Raw genomic sequence first — 21,362 nt, forward strand, 5'->3', positions numbered from 1 at the left:
GCCGGGGAGGAGCCGAAACGGGGCCGGGCCGCTCCCCTTCGCTCCGTGTCAGCGTGGATCGGGGCTGGCGTCTCACAGAAGGCTCCTCTGTGGCCCCCTCCGCTACAAAAAGCCAGGCTGTGGAAAACTAATACATTCAGTCATATCATCATGTTCGCTTTCACCATGGAAATACAATGATTATTTCGCAGAGTCAGATTTGTATTTTCCGGTGCGTGGTTTGAAGTTTGTTTCCTCTTGCTAGCATTGTTCCGGTGAAGCTTCCTAAATAAAGCTTCCCTTGAACTATATACACTCTGTTTCTCCTGCGTTTTTTTTTTTTTTTGGTAGTTTATTTCTTTCTTTGTTGTCGCAGTTTTGTTTTGCTTTTCTGTCCAGTGATTACAGTTGCCTTGAGGCTCCGTGTGGTTGAATTAACTGATTAATTAACTGACTGTGTAAGTCTTAGAGCAACTGTCTAACTCTTACGAAATATTTTCCATATGCTGCCGTAATGATAAGTGTGGCAACTCCTGCCCAGCAGTGTGACAATGTTGCTTCAATGCCAGCCAGACAGTGTGCAGAACTTACGAAGATGTTACCTACTCTAGAGCTTGCTGTACCAACAGAGCATCAACAATTTTTTTTTTTCCTAAATGCTGAACATTTAGAGAAAATGGCTGTTCCGCCATTTTTATACAGGGCAATGATGACTAAGCTGTAGGATTTAAATTCTGCTTCCTCTGAACTCCCACAGCAGTGTGTAATCAGTTTGCCTGGAATTCTTAACTCAAAAGTTGATAGCACAGACCAACTGATAGATTTTTTGTCTTTCATGCCAAGTTTTGTAACTGCATAGATTCATCAAGTGTGGCGTCCTCCCCTCAAAACCTGCAGCTTTACTAAATCTGTAGGTTCTTACTATGCTACTCCCCCAACCCCTTGCTCTTCCTTATGAGTAGATAGGACTCTGCAGGTTTCTGTGGTTACCAAGGCTGTGCAAATGGGTGGCTATCAGTCAGTCATTGCTTTTTTCATCAGTCAGTCTCTGTGCTCAGCACAGATAAATCAAGCATTCTCCACCTGTCACAGCTGGAAATGGAAGGCACCGGGGCAGCAGCTGTGGCTGAAAAGTGCCCCTGTGTTCTTCCAAAGTAGGTTCTTTCACCTGGTGTGCGAGAGGCCAATCCAGATCTGATTTATTTACAGTTCTGAGCAGAAAGGCATGTTGGGTGACAAATCCACAAGGCCAGTGCAAGGAAACCAAAACTTTTCACTGTTTAAACATTTTAGCAAAAAAGGTCATTCATGTCCATTGGCTACCAGTTACCTAGTTCTCTCTATTTAGTGTTCCATGTTCTATTGGTTCTATTGTTCTATGGTCTATTGGTCTTTCACTTCTCCTGCTGTTTAGTCCATATACTCAGTCTTTCTTTTCTTTTGGGTCAGTGGGCAATCTCCCCCATCAGAAATACCCAGTCAGAGCTGACCTAAGCGAAGTTGTCTTTATTAGTTTTTGTTTATCATGGGGATTCTGCCAAGTGCCCTTGTAGCCCATAAATTCTGCATTCTTTGTGTCCACTGTCAGTAGTAGATCTCTCTTCCCAAGTTTGATCTCTCTCTAGGTCTGAGATCATTGAAACACGTCAAGCGCTAAGCCTTAGCAAGGCAATTCCACCGACAAATAATTTGTCTTTCACCTGAACATCGCTTAGAGCTTGTTTCCTCCTTTCTTGTTGACTAGGCTTGAAAGTATTCAAAGATCAAACAACAAAGAACATCCTTTTAAAAGAATTTTTTTTACGCATTATACGTTTCGCAGCGCCTGGGGCGGGGGCGGTCCCGCCGTTTCCCCGGGGCCCGTGGCTGCCGCTGCCGGCCCGGCGGCCGCTCCTCCCCGTGGAGCAGGCGCAGAGCGCGGCGAGGGAAGATGGCGGCGGCGGCGCGGCTGTGGCGGCGCGGGGTGCGCGGCCCCTGCGTGTTCGGCGCCGGGCGGGTAAGGCGCTGCCTGGGCTGCCGGGCTGAGGGCGGACGGGCGGCGCCGCGGAGGTGTTCCGCCACCTTCTGCCCCGCCGCCCCGGCTCTGCCCGGGCGCCGGTGTCCCGTCAGAGGGAGGGCGCGGTGGGTCTCTGCGGTTGCCGCTGCCGGGACTGGGGAAGCAGCCGGGAAGGGGGCACCCCTCGGTTCTCCTCAGCTGCCGGCCCTGCCCGCCGCGGAGCCCCCGCAGAGGTGCGGGCTGAGCTGCCCGGCGCACGGCCTGCTGCCCCACCGCCGGGCGGGCCGTGTCACCCAGCTGAGTGTGTCGCCCTTTGGCCCCGATAGCACAGCTGTGCAGGGCCATCCATTTAGGTAAATGGCTGGAATGTTGCTGTCCAAGGGTGGCGTGGCTTGACTTGTGACCGAGTTGGCGTTATGGCAGGCTTCTGAAGAGAGTACCTGAAGGGAGCCTACAAGAAATCTGGAGGGGAACTTTTTTCAAGGGCATGCAGTGACAGTACAAAGGGGAACGGATTCAGATTGAAAGAAGGTGTTTTAGGTTAGATATGGACATGTTGCCCAGAAAAACTGGATGCCCCATCTGTGGAGGTGTTCAAGACCAGGTTGGATGGATCTCTGGGCAACCTGTTACAGTGGAAGGTGTCCCTGCCTATGGCAGGTGGGTTGGAACAAGATGATTTTTAAGGTCCTTTCCAGTCCAAGCCATTCTATAATTCTGTGACTGTGTGGATGTTGCTGGAAACCCTTTCTAGTGACTTCTCCTAGAGCACGGTGCTTCTTTCTAGTAACTACTTTTGTGTTTCTGACAAGGCTTTCTGCATTTATTTCACAGTTCACTTCCACCCCCTGGGTAAGGGTTGTTTTTTGGTTTGTCAGTGATTTGTGTGTTTGTTGTTTGATGTTTGGTTTTTTTAAAGCTGTTTACTGGCTTCTTTATATCTGTGTTTACACCTGAGATTTAATTTAAAATCTCAGCCTTGGGCAGTGGAATGATTAAATTGCATGGGTGCTATCATAGAAGCCTCTTGTGCAAGCCAGTAAGGAGATGATAGGAGTCTGACTAAACGATTGCTCAATTATGTCAACTTTACTAGCTGGTTATCGTTGCCATACTTTATTAGTCTTGGTGCAGCCTTCTGCTTTTTCTCTGTTATGGCATGTCCTAATCTTCCCCCTGGAGCAGAAAGAAAGCTGCTTGCAGTGTTTATTTCACCGACGGCAAGAAGACTGGGCTGTGTCTGTCACTACCAGAGCACCTGATCAGGGAGTCTCAGCACTCATAGGGGTTATCTCCATATCCTGAAGGAAGGGGGAGTCCAAATGCTGTCTTGATTTGCAATCTCTGCCAGACTGCCCTGAGCTGAAATTCTCCAGAGGGAGTTTTTTTCCTGAAGAGAGATGAGCAGGGGGCTACTAGGAGAGTCCCAAAAGAGAACCTTCACATTTCCCTTTCCTGGAGGCTTAATAGTATCCTCGTACTCCGTGAAAGCATGCAAATTTTAGTTTCATTGGGAGAATTAAATAACAGCAGTGATTTACAAATGTGATAGTTCTAGCTCAAGCTTTGCTTTCTGAATTTTGTCCTATGTAGTGGCTCCAGCTCTTAAATTCAACTCAATATTAGTTTTTCACAGAACATTCTGAGTTGGAAGGGGCCCACACGGATCGAGTCCGGCTCCTAAGTGAATGTCCCATACAGGGATTGAGCCTGTGACCCTGGTGTTATTAGCACCATGCTTTAAGCTGTATTAAATTGTCTGTAATTCCATGGTGGTTCTCTCTGTTTTCACCTGAGTTACTTATGCATATGTATTACCACACAGAAAGATTCATGTGCACACTTTTGCAGGCCAGCTTCAAACTGTGAAACCCCCAAAGCACTGTACCTGTGGGAAGGACAGAGTAATCATCTATCACTAAATATGTTGTCTCTTAATTTTAGTGTTCAAAATGTGAATTAGTAAACAGAACAAAAAGGTGCAATATTTTTACTATTTTCAAACTACCTTTCTTCTTCATGTCAGTCTATTGAACGATTGCATGGTTTTCTTAACAGGATCACACAATAGTAACCATTCACTCTTCTTTCACAAAATTGTATTAGATTCTTTTACTTTGTATTAAAATAAATACATTATAGGCTCAAGTACCAGGTAAAGCCTGAGAAAATAAGTATAACTTACAGTCTTCTAATTGTTTAGCACATCAAAAATAAAGTAAATCTAGTTTTGTTATACTTGGAAGCATTTACAGCTTCACGTTGTGATAACTTCTGTCTTTTAAATAATAATGGAATTTCTCATTTATTACTGTAGTGCTCCTGTCCCAAGACATTTAATTCAATACTTAGATTAGGGCTTGAGTTAGTTTAGCATATTAGGATGCTAGAAATATCCTGTTTGCTATTTTTGCTGCAACTTTCTTGGTGACATCACAAATTTCTTATTGCGTCTGTGGGGTATTTTCTTACTAGCATAGTTTTCTAGATGTAATACTGAATTTTCTTCTTTTGTCATGTCTGTTTTTAAACATGTTCCAACCATGTGTCTTTTTGCAGGGACTAATCCTTCTGAGGCTAATGTACTGTAGATGGTATTTCTGCTGGGATAGAGTGTGATGCTGGTAACCTAACCCTGCCCAGTTTTGTCTGGGAGATGGCATTGGTTTTCTTAGCAGCTCCAGCGGCCATTAGGGCAGGTCTTGTGAAGTTTGATTCTGTCCTGTTCTCCAGTAAAGAAGAAGGTTTGGTTGAATGCAGTAGTAAAGGATCAAAATCATGAGTCTATTACTGAAGATTTTAAATTTGTAAATACATACATATGTAACCTGAAATCACATGGATTTGTTTGTGCATAAATTGCGGTGCATATATCAATCTGATGCCCAGGTCCTTCTGTAATTAGTTGTTAATGGTTTTCATGCTTTAGTAAAAGTGATAGATACAAAAAGTCCATGAAGTAGCAAGAAGCATGACTGAAGTTTTTTTTTTTGTGGTTCTCTAGTTGTTCTCTAGTGGTTCTCTAGTTGCAGTATAATATATAAAAATAGCTCAAGTGCTTTCCTAGTCTAGTGATAGCGTTTAAGTAAAGGCCCATGTGTGTTGGTGTAATGCAATCTAGTCATTCTTATATTCATATATATTTACTTATAATAAGGGAGTTATGGTTGTTACCTCCACTGGCATAGGAAAATCTGGTCTTGTGTAACAGTCCTGCATACAGAAAAGAGAAAAAACTAATTTTCTGGGTTTTTTTCTTTCAGTTTTTCAGCCGTGGGCCAAATGTGCTGCATCAAGACAGCAGTGCACCACAAGCTGCATTCTTCTCACCTCTTCAAAAAGTGATGTTGCCACCAAATACCTATCAAGGGAAAGTGGCCTTTATAACTGGTGGAGGTACTGGGCTTGGCAAAGGGATGACTACAGCTTTGTCCAGTTTAGGTGCCAAGTGTGTTATAGCAAGCCGGTAAATATTAATGAACGTGTTTTAGAACTTTCATTTAGTACTGACTGCTGAATAGATGTTTTCTTCTTTACAAACCAGAAAAAATTATTCTATTTATTCTGTTGCAGTACGTGTTTAAATTATAGTGTCATATTGTGGATTTTAGAAACTTGCAGATTTATCTGCAAATGTTAATGGTATAAAAATGAGTAGGAGGAAATAAACTAAGCACAATTTTGTGAAATGTGGCAGCAAAATAACCTCAATATTAGGCATAAATTCAATTAAAGCCTTAAAGAGAACAAAAATTTGCAGTGGGCAAATTATTGAACAGTAATAAATGTTATTACAGGTGTTCTTGATACAGATTTAAATTATAATAAAGAATTAAATCCATTCCTCTTCTGACTTTCAACAAGAGCCCTGATTTTCCTTTAATGATTTTCTGCAGCTCTCAAGTACTGCAGTAGAGTCTAGAAGCACTTCAGTAAAGTCTAGAAAAACAATCTCATTTTAAATCAAAATAAACAGAAGTGGTGTGGCATTCATACTAATAGTAATTTGTTTAATTTTAAATGTGAATTTGTATGTCTGTTATTAATACTAGTAGAGTAGTAGCTAAAACTGTTTGTTTTGGTTGTGTGCTTTTTTTCTGGCTTATCACATGTTGTTTAGCTTTAGAGTCTCTTGCCATTTTCACTTCTGAGTTGCTTTAAAGTAGCAACCATAAATTACTTAAAGTTTTCTTTCAGAAAGTTAGTGGTTAAGCATAGTTTTAATCATAGTTTTAATTTATGAAAATTTTTGTGCACACACACATATTTTAAGTTATAGTTCATATTTGCAAAGGAAAAAAAGATTTTAGTAATCTGAATTGTAATTGCATTTAACTGACATAAGGGATGTTAATAATTATTTCTAGGAAGCTGGATGTTTTGAAAGGAACAGCAGACGAAATTTCATCTAAAACAGGGAATAAGGTAAATTTTTGCAGAATTATGAATATGTTACATATTATACTCTACATTTTATTGGATTTGTTTTTTGCATTTGTATGCTTCTATGGACTTGTTTAATTTATGAATGATACAGTTTTTAAGTCTTAAAACTGCCTTTACATTATTCTTTAGGTTCATGCCATCCAGTGTGATGTGAGAGATCCTGTTTCTGTTAAGAATGCTGTTGCTGAAACAATCCAAGTGGCAGGACATCCTGATGTAAGTCTTCTAGGGAAAGGAAAGAACTCATTCTTCATTACTGAAAATACTTTGCATAGTAGGTGTGAAGAAACTTAATAAGATAGAAAGTTAATGGAGTCTAAAAAGACACTAGACAGAACAGTGGCAGTACTTCAAGGTAAAGCTAACATTCATAGTTAGACCAGTTACTCTATTCCTGTAGTTCTTAAAATATTTGGTGGCCAAGTAGACAAAACATTTTTACCCTTACTCTGAGGTCTAACATCTCATTTCAAATAATGGGACAATTCTGGAGGCATTCTTTGAATTAAGGGAATGGAATATTGCCCTTAAATCCTCCTGAAAAGGTGATATACCTGTGTTTACTGAATTACATCTTAACACAATGCTTCACAAATTAGGAATGGAAATAACCATAAATGTCTTCTTTGATCCTTGCTTAGCTTATTAATATACACAAAGAAGGTTCCAATTTGAAGATTAAGTTCTCATAAAATGAAGAAAAAAGACTTCAGTCAAGCCAAGCATCTGCTTTTTTATAGTTTGGCACAAAGCCAACAGAGCTCTTTACATCAGATTGTGAGGAGGGTCATCTGGTGGAGTCTGAAAGATGATAATCACCAGATTCTGATGTGATTGAGATAACAACTTGGATTCTGCTAGCTGATAGAAAGTGTGATGATGTAGCATCATTGTAAAGGACAGTCAGATTTAAAACAGTTTACTGTAAATCTAAAACTATTGTATATCTGTTGTTGACAATTTGCACTCAGGAGGAGCTTCCTACAGATGTGGCAGAGAACCTACTGAATTTTAAATATTGTAAGAAGTAAAAAAATTGTAGGCTATATAGCTGTAAGAGTGCTAGAAAGAAGGCAACTCACTGTCCTGATTTGTAGACAAGATTCTCTGGATATTATTTTGACTGTTAGCTAAGGCAGTTTTTGGCCTAAGTCAAAATCATGATCTTCAGGTTTTACATGTGTACAGAGAGGGAGGAGATTTCTTCCTGTATAGTACATTTTTAGAGCACCAGTAATTTTCTGAATAAATGCTTTCCATGGCTTGTTCTTTGCAAACATTTACCTTCTCTTTAATTTCGCGTATTTTGTGTATTTAAGATAGATCACAGAGTAAATTGAATATTCAGTTATTTTTGTCCAGTTTTTTTCTTAGTTGCAGACATGAGATGTTAGTTTATGAACCCTAGGTGTCACTCACTGCCATACTGCATGTGAGGTGAGATCTCAAAGACAGAAGTTGATGACAGTGACTTGAAAGTCCTTCCAGCTTTGTTTTGTTCATTCCATTCCCAAGAATGTTACTCCCATTTAGAAAGCAATCATTCTTTTTTCATGGCTTATTTTGGCAGTCCTACATAACTCAAAGATCACTAGTTTTATTGTTGTGTCTTTCCTGTATTTGTTCAGTGATTCAAGTAACCTCTTTAATATCTCAAGGTGTTTGGATTTTTATTCCTTCAAATTTCAGGGAGACCTTTAAATCGAATTTGCTGTCCATATGTATAATTTATGGCTGTTGTATATTATTAGTTTTACATTAATGTAATATGTACTGTGCTCTGTTTTGTTATTCAAAATTAAAATATCTTGATTAGAATCTAGCTCAGAAGTTCTTCAGGACAAATAGTTTATTTTATCTGCAAACCTACATAAATCAAGGGTGCCATTCCATTAGTAGTCCATCATTTTATTCTTCAACACATTATATTATTAAATACGCTAGATCTGGCTACATAAGTTTTGGTTTAAATACTACTAATGTGTTGCTTAGGCTCCTGAAGTGAAAGTATCCTCTGCCTGATGATTGTTCATAGGAAGTGACGGAGGTACATCTATTCAACAAAAGTTTTGTAGTAGTTGTTTGCAGTACATTGTATCATAATCTTCTCATCATGACTGATTTGAATTCCTGTTATACAAGAGTCACTTTATCCAGAATTTAGTTAACAGGTTGCTGCCTTTTGCTTCTATTCCCATGCATCCATTATATTAAATAGATGTGATGCCTGAATTTGATGGGGGCAAACTTTTCTGTTAGGATGCACTTGAGACACTATAGAAAATAGTGACTTAGGTCAGCCTCTACATGATACAGTTCCTCAGTACAGTAGTTTGGAAATTCAGCTCATTTTATGTTACTGATACTTTATCTGTACTGCAGATGGTAAAATTTCTCCTGGATTTTTCTCCCTCTTCCCCTGTTCTCCATACCTCATTCAGTGAGAGTATATTTACTTTTGTCCCTGGAAACACTAAAAAGCTCCTTGTAAATTCTTTACTTTTGTCTCAGGAAGAGTTATTTTTAGTTAACTCTTTTCTTTCATGTGTTTCAGGTTGTGATAAACAACGCAGCTGGAAACTTTATTTCCCCTTCTGAACGACTTTCTGCTAATGCCTGGAAAACAATAACTGATATTGTACTTAATGGTACTGCTTTTGTAACTCTGGAAATTGGAAAGGAGCTAATTAAAGTAAAAAAAGGTATTTAAGCTTTGTGACATGTTATTACTTGCTTTCCTTGCCTTACTGTCATTATAGCCAGTTTTGAGTTCATATGAGAAGAGAAATACAATTTTTAACATTCTTCTAGAAAGGAAGTTTTTCAGTGAAAGCTGTACTTAAGTATCACACGGTAGATCTGGCTAACAATTACTTCATTGTAGTATCAGGCCTTAGAATTGGACCCAGAGGCCAACTGAGGCCAAATATAAAAATCTAATTGCAGAGTTCTAGTTGTAAAACATTTTTAAAATTAAAAAAATAAAACTTTGTGGTAGAAAAGAAAAAAAGCTGTTATTTCTTCCAAATTTTCTCTAAGTATTTTAATTTCGTTGTACTGAACATGGGATATTTCTTTAAATGAGCCAGAAGTCAGAATATCCCTTTGAAATTTCCTCCTACAGTGAAATACAATTTTCAGCTGTGCTGTATGACTAATAGTACTAGACAATATTACCTTTAAGATAATTTGAAAAAGAACTTTGAAATTGAAATCAGTATTGGATTTTATTTTTCCAGGTTTAATTCTTAATTCTGCACTACCTAGAAGTTTAATTCAGTATCACAGTTTCACCTTAAAAATATGACAGTTCTTTTGTATACTATTTAGCCAAAGATTTATTTAAACAGATTATTGTTTTAAAAGGAAAGGTGATGTATGCCCTTCTATGTTATATCATAGATATTTACAAAGAACTGCTTTCATTTTGCATTTCAGTTTAAATTGAAAAACAAGGAGTTTATTTTATGAGATCAGAATAATATAAAGTCAAATTCATTTAAAAGCAGGGAGATATAATTATGGTTTTCCATGTGCCCTCACTACTGAGCCCTGTTTTCAGAAGTGGTACAGAAAATGTGTTGGAATACTACTTTTTGTATTTACACTGGTATTTATTTAACCTCTGAATTAGTTTCTTCTTTTCTTCACCTTCTGAATTAGCTTCTTCAAAATCCTCTCCAAAAAGTGTTCCATGAGCTTACACTATTTCATTATAACAATGTGAAGTTAATATTGTTTCAGTGGCTCTGTACCAGTTTTTGTTAGTACACAAGTATGTCCCCTCTATATTTTAGCAGCGCATGAAAAATTAATTTCCACCATTCTAGTGTTGATATTCCCACATGACAAACCCATCCCCAGCTATGACTTACTGTATCATTATGGCAGACCATTGAAATAGGTTGCCTTATGGTCTTCCAGGTGCACATGGTGTACCCATATAGTAATGTGAAATATGAAATCAAACATGCTTTTGATTTTGCTGTTGTTGAATGAAAACAACATTACTTTCCTTAATTCTGTCCTCAAATTTGGTAAAATCCAGATGTCATTCACCTTCATGTTGTCCCTCTTTCTTTGACTTATAAGCTTCCAAAATATTTGAATTTCTTTTGCTATTACTTGCATGTCTTCTTTCTAGGAGAGTCCATCTGTAAATAAGACTTTTTGTTAAAGGCTTTCTTAAGGCATGTTTTTGTAAGTCATATGTATATGTTTATCTTTTTACCTTCATTTTATTTGCACTTGCTTGGTTTTTTTTTTAGTGTGAGCAGAGGCCTTAGTTTCTAAAGTGATGCTACCTAGTGCAAATATTTCAGAGCAGTCTGTGAGGACACTGAATCTGACAGTTTCTAGAACACTGGGATGTCCTTTAGGTCTGCAGTGTGACCTACATTAAGTCTAATGTGGTAAATAAAAGTTCTCTGCTCTTAGACTGCAAGTTTGTGCTGGTATTTAAAAGGAATTTGTAATCTGCTCGTATGTTACTTATTTTTACAAAGTGAGAGGAGCTAATTGATCTGTTATTGTCCATTTTATGAAAATAGGCTTTAGAAATAAAAGCTGAAGTGTTCTTTAAATATCGAGCTGTAAATTTCTCAGTTATTCTTGCTTCTGTGTTAAGTTCACCTAGCTTACATATATTTAACCTATATTTTAAAATAAAATCCATGGTTTAATTCTACAAAATGTGTAATTAACAATAATCTCTAGATAACTTCAAAGTTTTTCTAGGGTTTTTTGCCTTTCAAAGTCCCTCAGTGAAGACTCCTTTTTTGTAAACAGGGCCCATGATTTCTGGATATCTGCTGGCATTTCAATTAGTGATTGTTTTTGGTTCTCTTTAGTTTCTCTTGTGTAATATTACTGTAATTTTTAACCTGAGTCTGCTTACATGCAATTTATCAGTAGTGTATATTGTTTTAGAAATATCCCCTGGGCAGCTATTCTAATGAAATTATTTTTGAAATATAGTAAGTAGAACAGTTATTTTAGTTACTATGACGTAAGCAGTGAACTGTCATCCCTTGTCCTTCATTTCCCAGCTACAGTTAGCTCATGCCAGTCATTGATCAGACATAATTTGCAGGATTCTATAAAAGAAAGACTAAATAAGCAGTTGCAGTTTCCATTATATTCTAGAATGTTTTTTGCTAGTTCTGTTATAAAATATAGCATATCAAAGAAAGTAGTTCTTTTATAATGGAGTTTGTTGTGATAATAATAGGACAAGTTATGCAGGTTCACTCTGTAATTGGCTCTGCTGCAGAAAAAGCTTCTGGAAATTTCTTTAAAATCTTTTTTTTTTCTGCATAAATGTTAACTCAAGCCCTCAGCTATTAATTGGAGATTATGCCAAACCTAACTGTTAATGCTGATTTTTTTTTCCTTGTTTGTTTTTTGTTTGTTTGGTTTTTGTTTTGTTGTGTTTTTTGGGGTTTTTTCCCCCCACTCAGTAATTGATGAATTTAGGGCAAAATGTCTGGTTAGTGACAACTAGACTAGGGCAGCTTCTGAAAAAACACTGTAAGATCTTAGGTTTTCACTCCAGTTAGACTAATTTATGCATTAAGTTCATTATCAGCGGAAGTGTGAGGGCTTAGACCTTCAGAACCTAATCAATAGCTATTTGCACTTACCTGGAACAACTTTTAACACTCATGCAAAAGAGGGAACTGAAATAAAAAGGCTTGGAAAGAAAGTTTCAAACACTATGTTTTTAAAATGCCTTTTCACTGCCCAGAGGGGAAAGGTATCCCTACTACTTGAGCTGAAAACTTCTCTATCAATTAGCTTGCTTTTACCTGAACTTGAGAGTTTGATCTTTAGGGTTGTTTGGTTTGTGTAGTGTGGGTTGTTTTTTAAATGTTTTTTGCACCTTCTAGGAGCAGCATTCCTGGCTATTACAACAATTTATGCAGAGAGTGGTTCAGGATTTGTGTTGCCGAGTGCCTCTGCCAAAGCTGGTGTAGAAGCAATGAGCAAGTGAGTAATACAGAAAAATGTGTGCTTTGGTTTTCACATCCTTAACATGGGGTAATTAATTGGTCTATAAAAATGGAGCTTATTAGTGTAGTCCCCCTGTTTCACTGTTCCACAAGAGTTCAATTCAGGCTTCAGTATCCTAGCAAGAAAATAGTAAGCTGGCAGCTTCTTACAGAGGGAAGTTTTAACTGCTACTGTTTTTTTTTTTCCAAGACTGAGATAAAGACAAGTAGAACTATGTATTTTGGCAATTGCAAGTTACAAAGTTTGTTTCACAGAGTTTTGATAATCAGGTTCTCTTGCATTCTCATTGGTGAACGAGCATCTAAAGACACCTATGAGGGGACTGTTTGAGATCTATGGCACCTTCTACATTCTTTTGTCTGAGGAAAATACGTGCCTGTTATTTGGGTGCAGTATGGTGTGGCTTCAGCTCTGTTTAGATTACTCAACAAATTTGTTTCCTGTCACTATTTAAAGTTAAAGTCGGCAGTTCTACTTAGTTCTGAACAGTATCATGTTGACATATCCATTGTGCTCAGCAAACAAAAGGATTTATCTCATTTTTAATTTCAGGCTAGTCCATCATAGCACATAAATCTTTCCTCTGCACTTCAGCAGAAAGAATTGAATAGATTGGAAGCCTCTTAGTAACTAGAATTCTTTATCTGGAAGAAAATGAGGGACTGAGTAATGGTCTTGATTTCTATTCTACAGAGCTGTAACGGAAATGTGTACTTTTCAAAGACTTTATGACTCAGCTAATTCATTCACCATAGTAGATCCAAAGTACTCTTCATGCAGAGTAAATCTCATAAAGCAAAACTATTCTAGTGGTCCTGATTTAAAATGTTTAATTTCAAAACATAATGTGAGAGCAATGTTAGAAATGTATACTTGTGGGATAGTCTAAATTGCCAGAGAAAGATGATGGCCTAACGGTTGTTTGGTAAAGAATTCAGGTGCCAGCACCATCCGTGATTTGCAGGGGGTAAGAATTGCTCCTTCACCCCACTTTACCTATGATTGCAATATTCCTTTGTTGGTGAATGAGATTTTTTTTGCTTCTCTGAAATTATTTTGTTAAGAACAAAAAAAACCCCTTTAAGTAGAAATTTTCTGGTTCAGGAATGTTCTAATATTTATACATTTGATTAAATTTTAATTTATTTTTTTCTGAATAGGATTACAATATTGTGTTTAAAATATTGATGCATTCTGTTAATGAATTTTTAGGTCTCTTGCGGCTGAATGGGGTAGATATGGCATGAGATTCAATGTGATTCAACCAGGTCCAATAAAAACAAAGGTACATGGCATGAAGTGAAACACAGCCTTGAATATGCTTTGTAGTACAGACTTAAATTCACAACAGTCTAACTTTTCTGTAGCTGTAAATTCTAATATGATTTCCCTGATAGTCAAGACTGTGCTGGAATATTGAACACACTTCCCTCTTAGTCTTTTTGTAAAATAAGATTTTTTGAACTTCTGAGACCTGCCACTGTCCCCTCTACTACACTTGATATAAACAGAACCTCTTTTTTTAGTGTTTCAAAGAATTCATATATCCAAGTACTTAATAATGATTCTTATTTCTGTGTACTTAGTTTGTCAAGTGGAGTGAATCTTAACAGTTGTTGGAGTAAAGTTCCTGTTTCTGCCTAACCCTTAATTTTTAAATAAAACATCTGAAACATTCCAAAATCTTAGGATCTCTTTTAGGTATATGAGAACAGAATCTCACTAGTTTTGTTGAAAATCTCAGAACTAGAAAGAGAAAAACTAAGTTTGCAAGGAAATGAGAAGCTTTGAAGTGAGTGAGAAGGAGGACTGAAGGGTTTGAAGGAAGTAATCCAGAGCAGCTGGAACAGGAAGAATAAAGAAAGCAGTCCTGCAAGAAGAGAAAGGAGGATCCATTTCCCATTGAATCAAATTATTATGATTATGAGCACTAACAACTAATAATGGTATTACTTCTTCCATAAAATATTTCACAGTTGTTTTTGCTGTTGTTTTGGGAATAGGGGTGCAGAGTTGGTTCTTTTTTACTTTTTTATGTGTTTGTTTTATTTACTATTCTTTTCTTTTTCCCTCTAGTCAGTTTTAGATGCTATACTGGAAATCTTATTTTTCTTTCTAGTGAAAAGAGTCAAAACTAAGTGGCAGAATTAGCAGGATTATAAAAATGTTGAAATACCATTAGAGGATCAGACCAAAAGTTCTCCAGGCCTTTTATTTTGTGTATTTTTGAGTAGAAGAAAAACACCTGGCAAGTTGAGGGATTTAAGTGTCTATAGTGCTACCTCCAGTTAATGTTCCTTTTGTGAACTAATAGTGTATAACTTGTTTGAGATAATGTATGTTCTTAATAAAATGCTACATTTGGTGTATGGTTCCAACTTGAAGTTTCCCTGAAAGCATAAAAGGGCAGACAGCATATTGCAAAACCAAGGTTTTCTGCCTTAGGAGCAATATCAATGGCTTTAAAACATAACTGGTTTAAGTCATGATAGGAAAAGAACAAGGCATACAAGCACAACACTGTTAGGCTTATAAACCAGCAATTAAAAATATGGCAATAGTAGACTTAAATGGCATGCTTGCAGCCATGATTACATGAATTACAATGTGCTTTAAATCATAACTCCAGTAATTTAGCCTAAATGTTACTGACACATTTCTGATTTTGAGTGAGGCAGTTATTTCCTTGTGGAGGAGCAGAAAAAACTCCTTTTATTTCCCGTGCCATTTTAAGCTATTCAAGTACTAAAGCCTCTGATGACTTCCTTTAGCTTTAGCAGTTGCTGCAGTTTAACTGAACTTGATGGTTTTTTTCTTTTCCATTTTATTTACTCTGTCACCTATACTTTTATTTTTGGTCACTTTCCTGTTCCTATTCTCCCCTTGTTCGTCTCCTCTGCCCATGCAGCAATTTTGAGTCTTGGTTATTTCCTCAAAATTTTGTCAAGGGTGTTTGAGGAAAATAAGATGATTAAACCCTTTTGTTTTTCACAGATAGATGGTGGGTGACTATCCCAAATGGATTAAATTCCAACTTATCATCAGTAGATGCATATCAGTGCAACAGGGATAAATTGCTTTTCTTTCCTACTTCTCTCTTTTTCATTCTACTGACAATTAGGGTGTAGACAGCTTCCTCACAAATATTAACTTCCATATTGTGTATGTGGAGTCAAATCTCTGTTGGATTTTATTTTCTGGTGTTGGTATGACTTTTTTTTTAATGTTCCTTTTAATTCTCAGGGTGCTTTTAGCCGCCTTGACCCCACAGGCAAATTTGAGAAGATGATGATTGAGAGGATTCCCTGTGGTCGTCTGGGAACTATAGAAGAAATTGCAAATCTTGCTGCATATTTCTGCAGTGACTATGCAAGCTGGGTTAATGGAGCAGTGAGTTTTGGTTGATCTTGTTTGTACAGTTAAACTGATGATGGTGTGAGTATTGCTGATTTTTTTTAAAGCCCCGTTTTCAGAAATGAAACAGGACATCTTGATTTAAAATTCTTTACAAGTATTATTCATCTTTTAAGTGTAGTGCATGGTTGTTAGCGCATTTAAAAAGGACTTTACAAAGTGATTGTATTGCATTATTTTTAGTATGGGCATTTTTCACCCAAATCAGTAAAATTAACTTTCACAGTTCATAACAAGGGAATACTGCAGAAATCACACAATTACTAAAAACACTGTTTGTGCTCTTTCTAGGTTATCAGAATGGATGGTGGAGAATATGTTTCTATGGCAGGAGAATTCAACGCTTTGAAGGGGGTATTAATTTCCTTGTTTGCTATTTTACATTCAGATACTTTGATGTGCAAGTGTTATATGAAATTCCAATAAAATCTCTTTTCTTTTGTTAGGTTACCAAAGAGCAGTGGGATATGATGGAAGCAATGATTAGAAAAACAAAAGGCTCCTAAAGTACATAACTTTATGGTGGAGATTTTTGGAAATGAACCACTACTTTTTCATTAATATTAGAAATAAGCAATTGAGAATTAGTCTTCGAAATCTTTTTTATGCTAATTTCAATAAAATATTTTGAAATTGTTGTATTTTGAATATAGTTTGTATATTTTTTCAGTGTAAAATCTGTTCTGTTGCCAGTAGTGAACAACAGTTGGTCACTAATACTTGGTCTTTAGATAGTCTTACAAAGCCATGCTATAGTCTACAATCAGTCTTTTTTTTTTTTCTTTTGATCCTCTGAGGATTTTTTTCTCATATATATTCAAGTGTCTATTAATATTATAATACCAATAGCGTTTCAGTAGTATCATAACTGAATGTAATCATTAATCTGAAGAGAGAAACAAAATACTAAGTCCTAATCTTCACACTTCAATAAGAAATTCTAAACTTGCAGATACAGTTTCACATTATTAGCAGGACTATATACACTGAGAAAAGATGTAACTCCTGTGGTTACTTTGGAAATCTTGAAATGCCTGACGGTCTTGATCTCATCTTTTGTGACATTTTCAGTCTGTTAATTATCTTTTTCTGAACTTTAAAAATGGCATTTACAGACCTGCAGTGCCTTTCTAAGGAGTTTGCTCTTTGTCATGATGAAGTTAATGTTCTTGAAAATGAGAAGCTGAAAATCATTTGTTATTACATATGTGTGACTATGGCAGCTCTCCATAAAAAGTGGTTGTTATATTGGGACTGAAAGTGTTGAAACCTCATTTGTTGAAATGTATAAAAATCCCTAGGTTTCATTTGCATTCGCAGGCTGGTACTAAAGAAGCGTTTAGATGGCATTACCTCTGAATCTAGTCAATTTATCCATCCCAAATAAACAGGTCATAAAAAAAATTGCTCTTCCTCTTTTATCCAAATTTAGAGAGTTGGTAGGTTTTGTCCCTCGTGCCTCAGACAACAGCTGGAATTCTTCAAAGAAATTATCAGCCTCTGGCCTTTACAACCTGAAATCAATGCCTTTTTTTTTTTGGTGTTTAATCAGAGGTCCAGCCAGTGACCACATACGAGCATGTACATAGTTTTATGTGCTTTGAGACTGATACAGTGATTTAAGAGTCAGGACAACAGAATCAATTTAAGGATATCTTCCTTCAGGTGCTGGTGGCAGTCATGTATTTTTTGACACAGTCCAGGGCATACTTAACATGTGCCAACATCTGACTTTGAAGTCACTTGATTGCTTTATTACAAATCTGAAGCAAGCTAAGATATATTCTGCTGAAAGTGTGGATTGTATTAGTGCAGGCTTCCATGTGCCTTTCTCCTGTGAGTGATGGTCCTGTCTGGGATTGAACAGCCACTGATAATAAAACAAATCAACTGTGTTTGTTGGAGCAGGGTTCACAATATAAAGCAAAAGCTTTATGGTAACTTGGGTTTGGTAGGTGTGTTGTCAAGATCAAATTCTGACATGACAGCCATATCTTTTCCCTAAGAAGTGATTTAATTGAGAAGTTAGGCCCATATATACCGTTTTTTGCAGGTCATCCTTTGCATATAATTATAGTGTCTCCTTGTACGGGACACAGTTGCATATAACACTTTGACATTTGAAAAAAAGTGCTTCAGAGAAAAATTCAAATGTATGTTTGTGAGATGTGGTAACATCAGTTATTTCTCTGGAATGTCTAGTAGGTTATCCCCTGGTGGCAGGCTGTCAATAAAAATAAGTTCCTATCAGTCTCTTGCATGTGTGGGTTTCTGCGACTTACTGTAGCTAGGTGTGTTGTGTGGTTGAAGTACTGGACTGAGACTGGAGATAACCAAGTTCAGTCTCTGAAATTGCCACAGACTTCATGTGACCTGAAGTCATTTCAGGTCTGTAGCCTGTGAACAGCAGGACAGGTGTACTTTGCAGTATTCCCTCAGAGCTGGTCATCTGAAGCAAGAAGACTGGCTAGTTCCTTCTAGCTCACAAAACATAGGTCCTGTGTGGGGCACAGGTGTGAAAGATCAAGAAAGAGGCATATTCCAAGTCTCAACATGAAGTTGGGATCCAGTTTGTGCTTGGCTTTGGGTGTCAGGAAGCACTTCTGCCTGTCATATGGATCTCCTCCCTGTGCATAAAATAATAGTAACATAGGATAACAGATTTTGCTTCATCTGACATTGTCAGAATATTGAAGGGAGGCCTCTTAAAGCCTGTCTTGCAAAGAGATACCGAGGATTTATTTACTAACAAAGTGTTTGTCATTTGTAGAAATGGGTACTGCTTCTGAAGTGTTCTACCTGTTAACTGTTCATAGCTAAATGAATTATTAATTGTAAAGTGACAAAAAACCTTTTTTAAAGCGATGGAACTAGAAAACGCATTTTAAGTTTTAATGAGCATCTATAATAAGAATAGGATTTCTTTTATCTTGCTTATGCCAGTGACATCCATTTCAAACTACACAAGTTAGTTGCTTTTAGATGCTGAACATTTTGTCTTGACAAGGTGTATACAATATGTAGGTTTTAGAAATGGCATTTAATGTTTTAAGAGTTGTATGTTACTTAATTTACAAAATAGTTGCTACTGTATAGACTTAGTTAAGTGAAAAAATGTAACTGATCTTGTCATACACTGCTAAAGGAGAATGGAATAGTCTGGCTGGGACACATTTTCTTCAGTAAAAGTTGATAGACTTGGTAGGGACAGGAAAGGAACATTACTATGAAGACATGAATCCTAAACATCTCAAGTTTACATTTTGCCTAAATACAGTGTAATTGTTACTGAAGTAGAAACACATGATACCTGAACTCAGGAAAAGGATAAGAAAAGGAAGCTTTATAACTACTACTTAACCCAGGCAGTGTCTGATTTGGAAACTCCAAAAGAAGCTGTTCCTAAATGCTGATGAGGATTAGACTGTCCTAGAAAAGGCATAAAATACTGCTAAAACCCAAGAGGTGTCCAATCCATAAGCATGCCCCACAGCTTTGTATTACAGAGTGAAATAAAAGCCATTTTATTCCAAACATAGCTAAACTGGTAGGAGAAGTAATGTCTATGCTGCCTTAGGCTGGCATATTTGCCCTGAGATTGCCAGTGAGCCCCAATGTAAATGGAAGGATAAAAAATAGTATTGTTTTGTGGCAAAATCCTTTTATGAAGTTGGAGGGACAGGATCATGGAGGAATGAGTCAGAAAAGGTAATGGTGTACATTGGAGATTGCAACAGGAGTCAGTGGGGGTGTAGAGGCAGTTTAATTTTCATGAGTCACAAGGATGCTTCCCTAAAATCCAAATACCTTTTTAAAAATTACTTTGGCATGGTCCATCAGTGAAAGGTGTTATCACTTCCATGAGCTCAACTTGGAGACACCCACAAAGAGGATTCATTGTTTGTTTTCAACTGAAAAGTACATCTCGTCTGCTTAATTAAATCTTGAAATTACCCTTTTTATTTACGCTGGTGATTTACTGTCTTTGAACCTGTTAAAATTTATTAGATTAATTCAGTGCTGCAAAAGTTTTATTGTGCTATAGTAGGGGCTTATCAACAAGTTATGAAAATCATTTAAGATTGCAAATGAGAGAAATTTGTTGTATTTCCTCTTCACTATGATACCAGAACTGCTGTCAGTCTTTAGTTCTCCTAGTTCTGGGAACTCTCTCCTCTTAAGTATTTTAATTACTGTTGAGAATATTGCTTCTATTTCCCAAGCTGGGGATTTGCTTTACAAACAGAAGATGATACTATTTGAGGGAACTGTGAGTTCCTAGCTGTCTGTAGTGGCTTCCAAATTCTTGTGAACCGCTCATTTATATTTTCTTTTTTTCCCATACTGATAACATGTAACTAAAGACACTGAACTGTAAGAAACTTTGTACCATTGTCTTCCTCCAATATAGCATCTTGTGTTACAACTGCTAAATAAGTAATGCCACTTGAACAAAGGTAACCCCACAGTCTTTTAATATGCAATAATTAAATATGCAATAAAACAAAATAGTCTTTGGGATTTGAGTGCACTGACCTGCTTTTAGTTGCTGAAGAAGAACTTCAATTGATTTCATAGGGAATTGGAGGTGCTCAACACTTCAGAAAATCAGGCCATGTATATTCAGGTGCCCAAGTATTTATTCTGTATCTTTTCAAAGCCACAGCAAGTAGGAGTGGATTTCAGTTGCCCTCCATAACCAGTGGCTATAACCATGATCATGATGAGGGCTTAGTAAAAATCAGAAAAAGCAAAGCTTATGTAAAGAAACACAGCCTTAACTGAGGTTTAAGGGGAGTTTAGCAGCAGTGTGTATGTATTTTATTCATTGATGAGGTTCATTTTGCATAAAAGTGCTGATGACGGTCAGCACCCTAGTCTGCATTTGACATTTGCTCATGGAATATAGTGTTTAGAAATTTCATCAGCTTGTGTGGATAATATTTTCAAAGGTGGATAACTAAGTTCTAAGCAGGGTAGATTAGATCACTGCTGCGCATGAACTGTTGATGATAGAATAGTGAAGCAGTGAACAAAAGAAAGCCAATGTATTTGTTTCAAGGGCTGCATTCAATCCCGATTTAGTTGTTGGTGGAAATTCACATGATATTCTCCATAATGGTTAGCTGGGCATTGTTAATGGCCCCTGAGGTGCCCTGGTGGACAGTACTGTGGGCCCAGGTGGAAGCAGGCACTCACTCTGCCTGACCTGGTACTGTTAAGGTTTACTTCTGTCAGCCAACACTGCATTTATAATGCCAAGGTTTGAAGGGCCTCATTATTACTATTGTTATTTTTCTTTCAGTTCACTTGTTTGTGCTTTAAAATTTCTAGAAGATCACCTTCTTTGATTTGACTACCTAGTGCTACGTTAAGTTTTGATCTGTACATATTTAAACTAGAATGGGCTAAAACATTTTACCACATACTTGTAATTTGTAGGACAGTGATTTTTGGTATTTGTTGGCTTGAGTGTTTCTTTGCATGTTTATTGTAGTATTTATAGACAGCAAAA

The 21,362-nt window shown here is 37.1% G+C and overlaps 1 protein-coding gene across 1 annotated transcript; it reads left to right on the forward strand.

The window, feature by feature from the left end:
* The first annotated feature begins 1,823 nt into the window (after positions 1-1,823).
* Positions 1,824-16,495, forward strand: DECR1 (2,4-dienoyl-CoA reductase 1). The gene is made up of 10 exons (XM_059863436.1): positions 1,824-1,975; positions 5,239-5,441; positions 6,343-6,400; positions 6,551-6,637; positions 8,976-9,123; positions 12,310-12,409; positions 13,646-13,718; positions 15,677-15,823; positions 16,139-16,201; positions 16,294-16,495. Exons 1-10 carry the CDS (start codon positions 1,910-1,912, stop codon positions 16,351-16,353), a joined length of 1,005 nt encoding a protein of 334 aa, XP_059719419.1. The 5' UTR covers positions 1,824-1,909; the 3' UTR covers positions 16,354-16,495.
* The last annotated feature ends 4,867 nt before the right edge of the window (positions 16,496-21,362 follow it).

The sequence above is a fragment of the Haemorhous mexicanus genome, chromosome 1, assembly GCF_027477595.1.
Source record: "Haemorhous mexicanus isolate bHaeMex1 chromosome 1, bHaeMex1.pri, whole genome shotgun sequence".
NCBI classification, from domain to species: Eukaryota; Metazoa; Chordata; class Aves; order Passeriformes; family Fringillidae; genus Haemorhous; species Haemorhous mexicanus.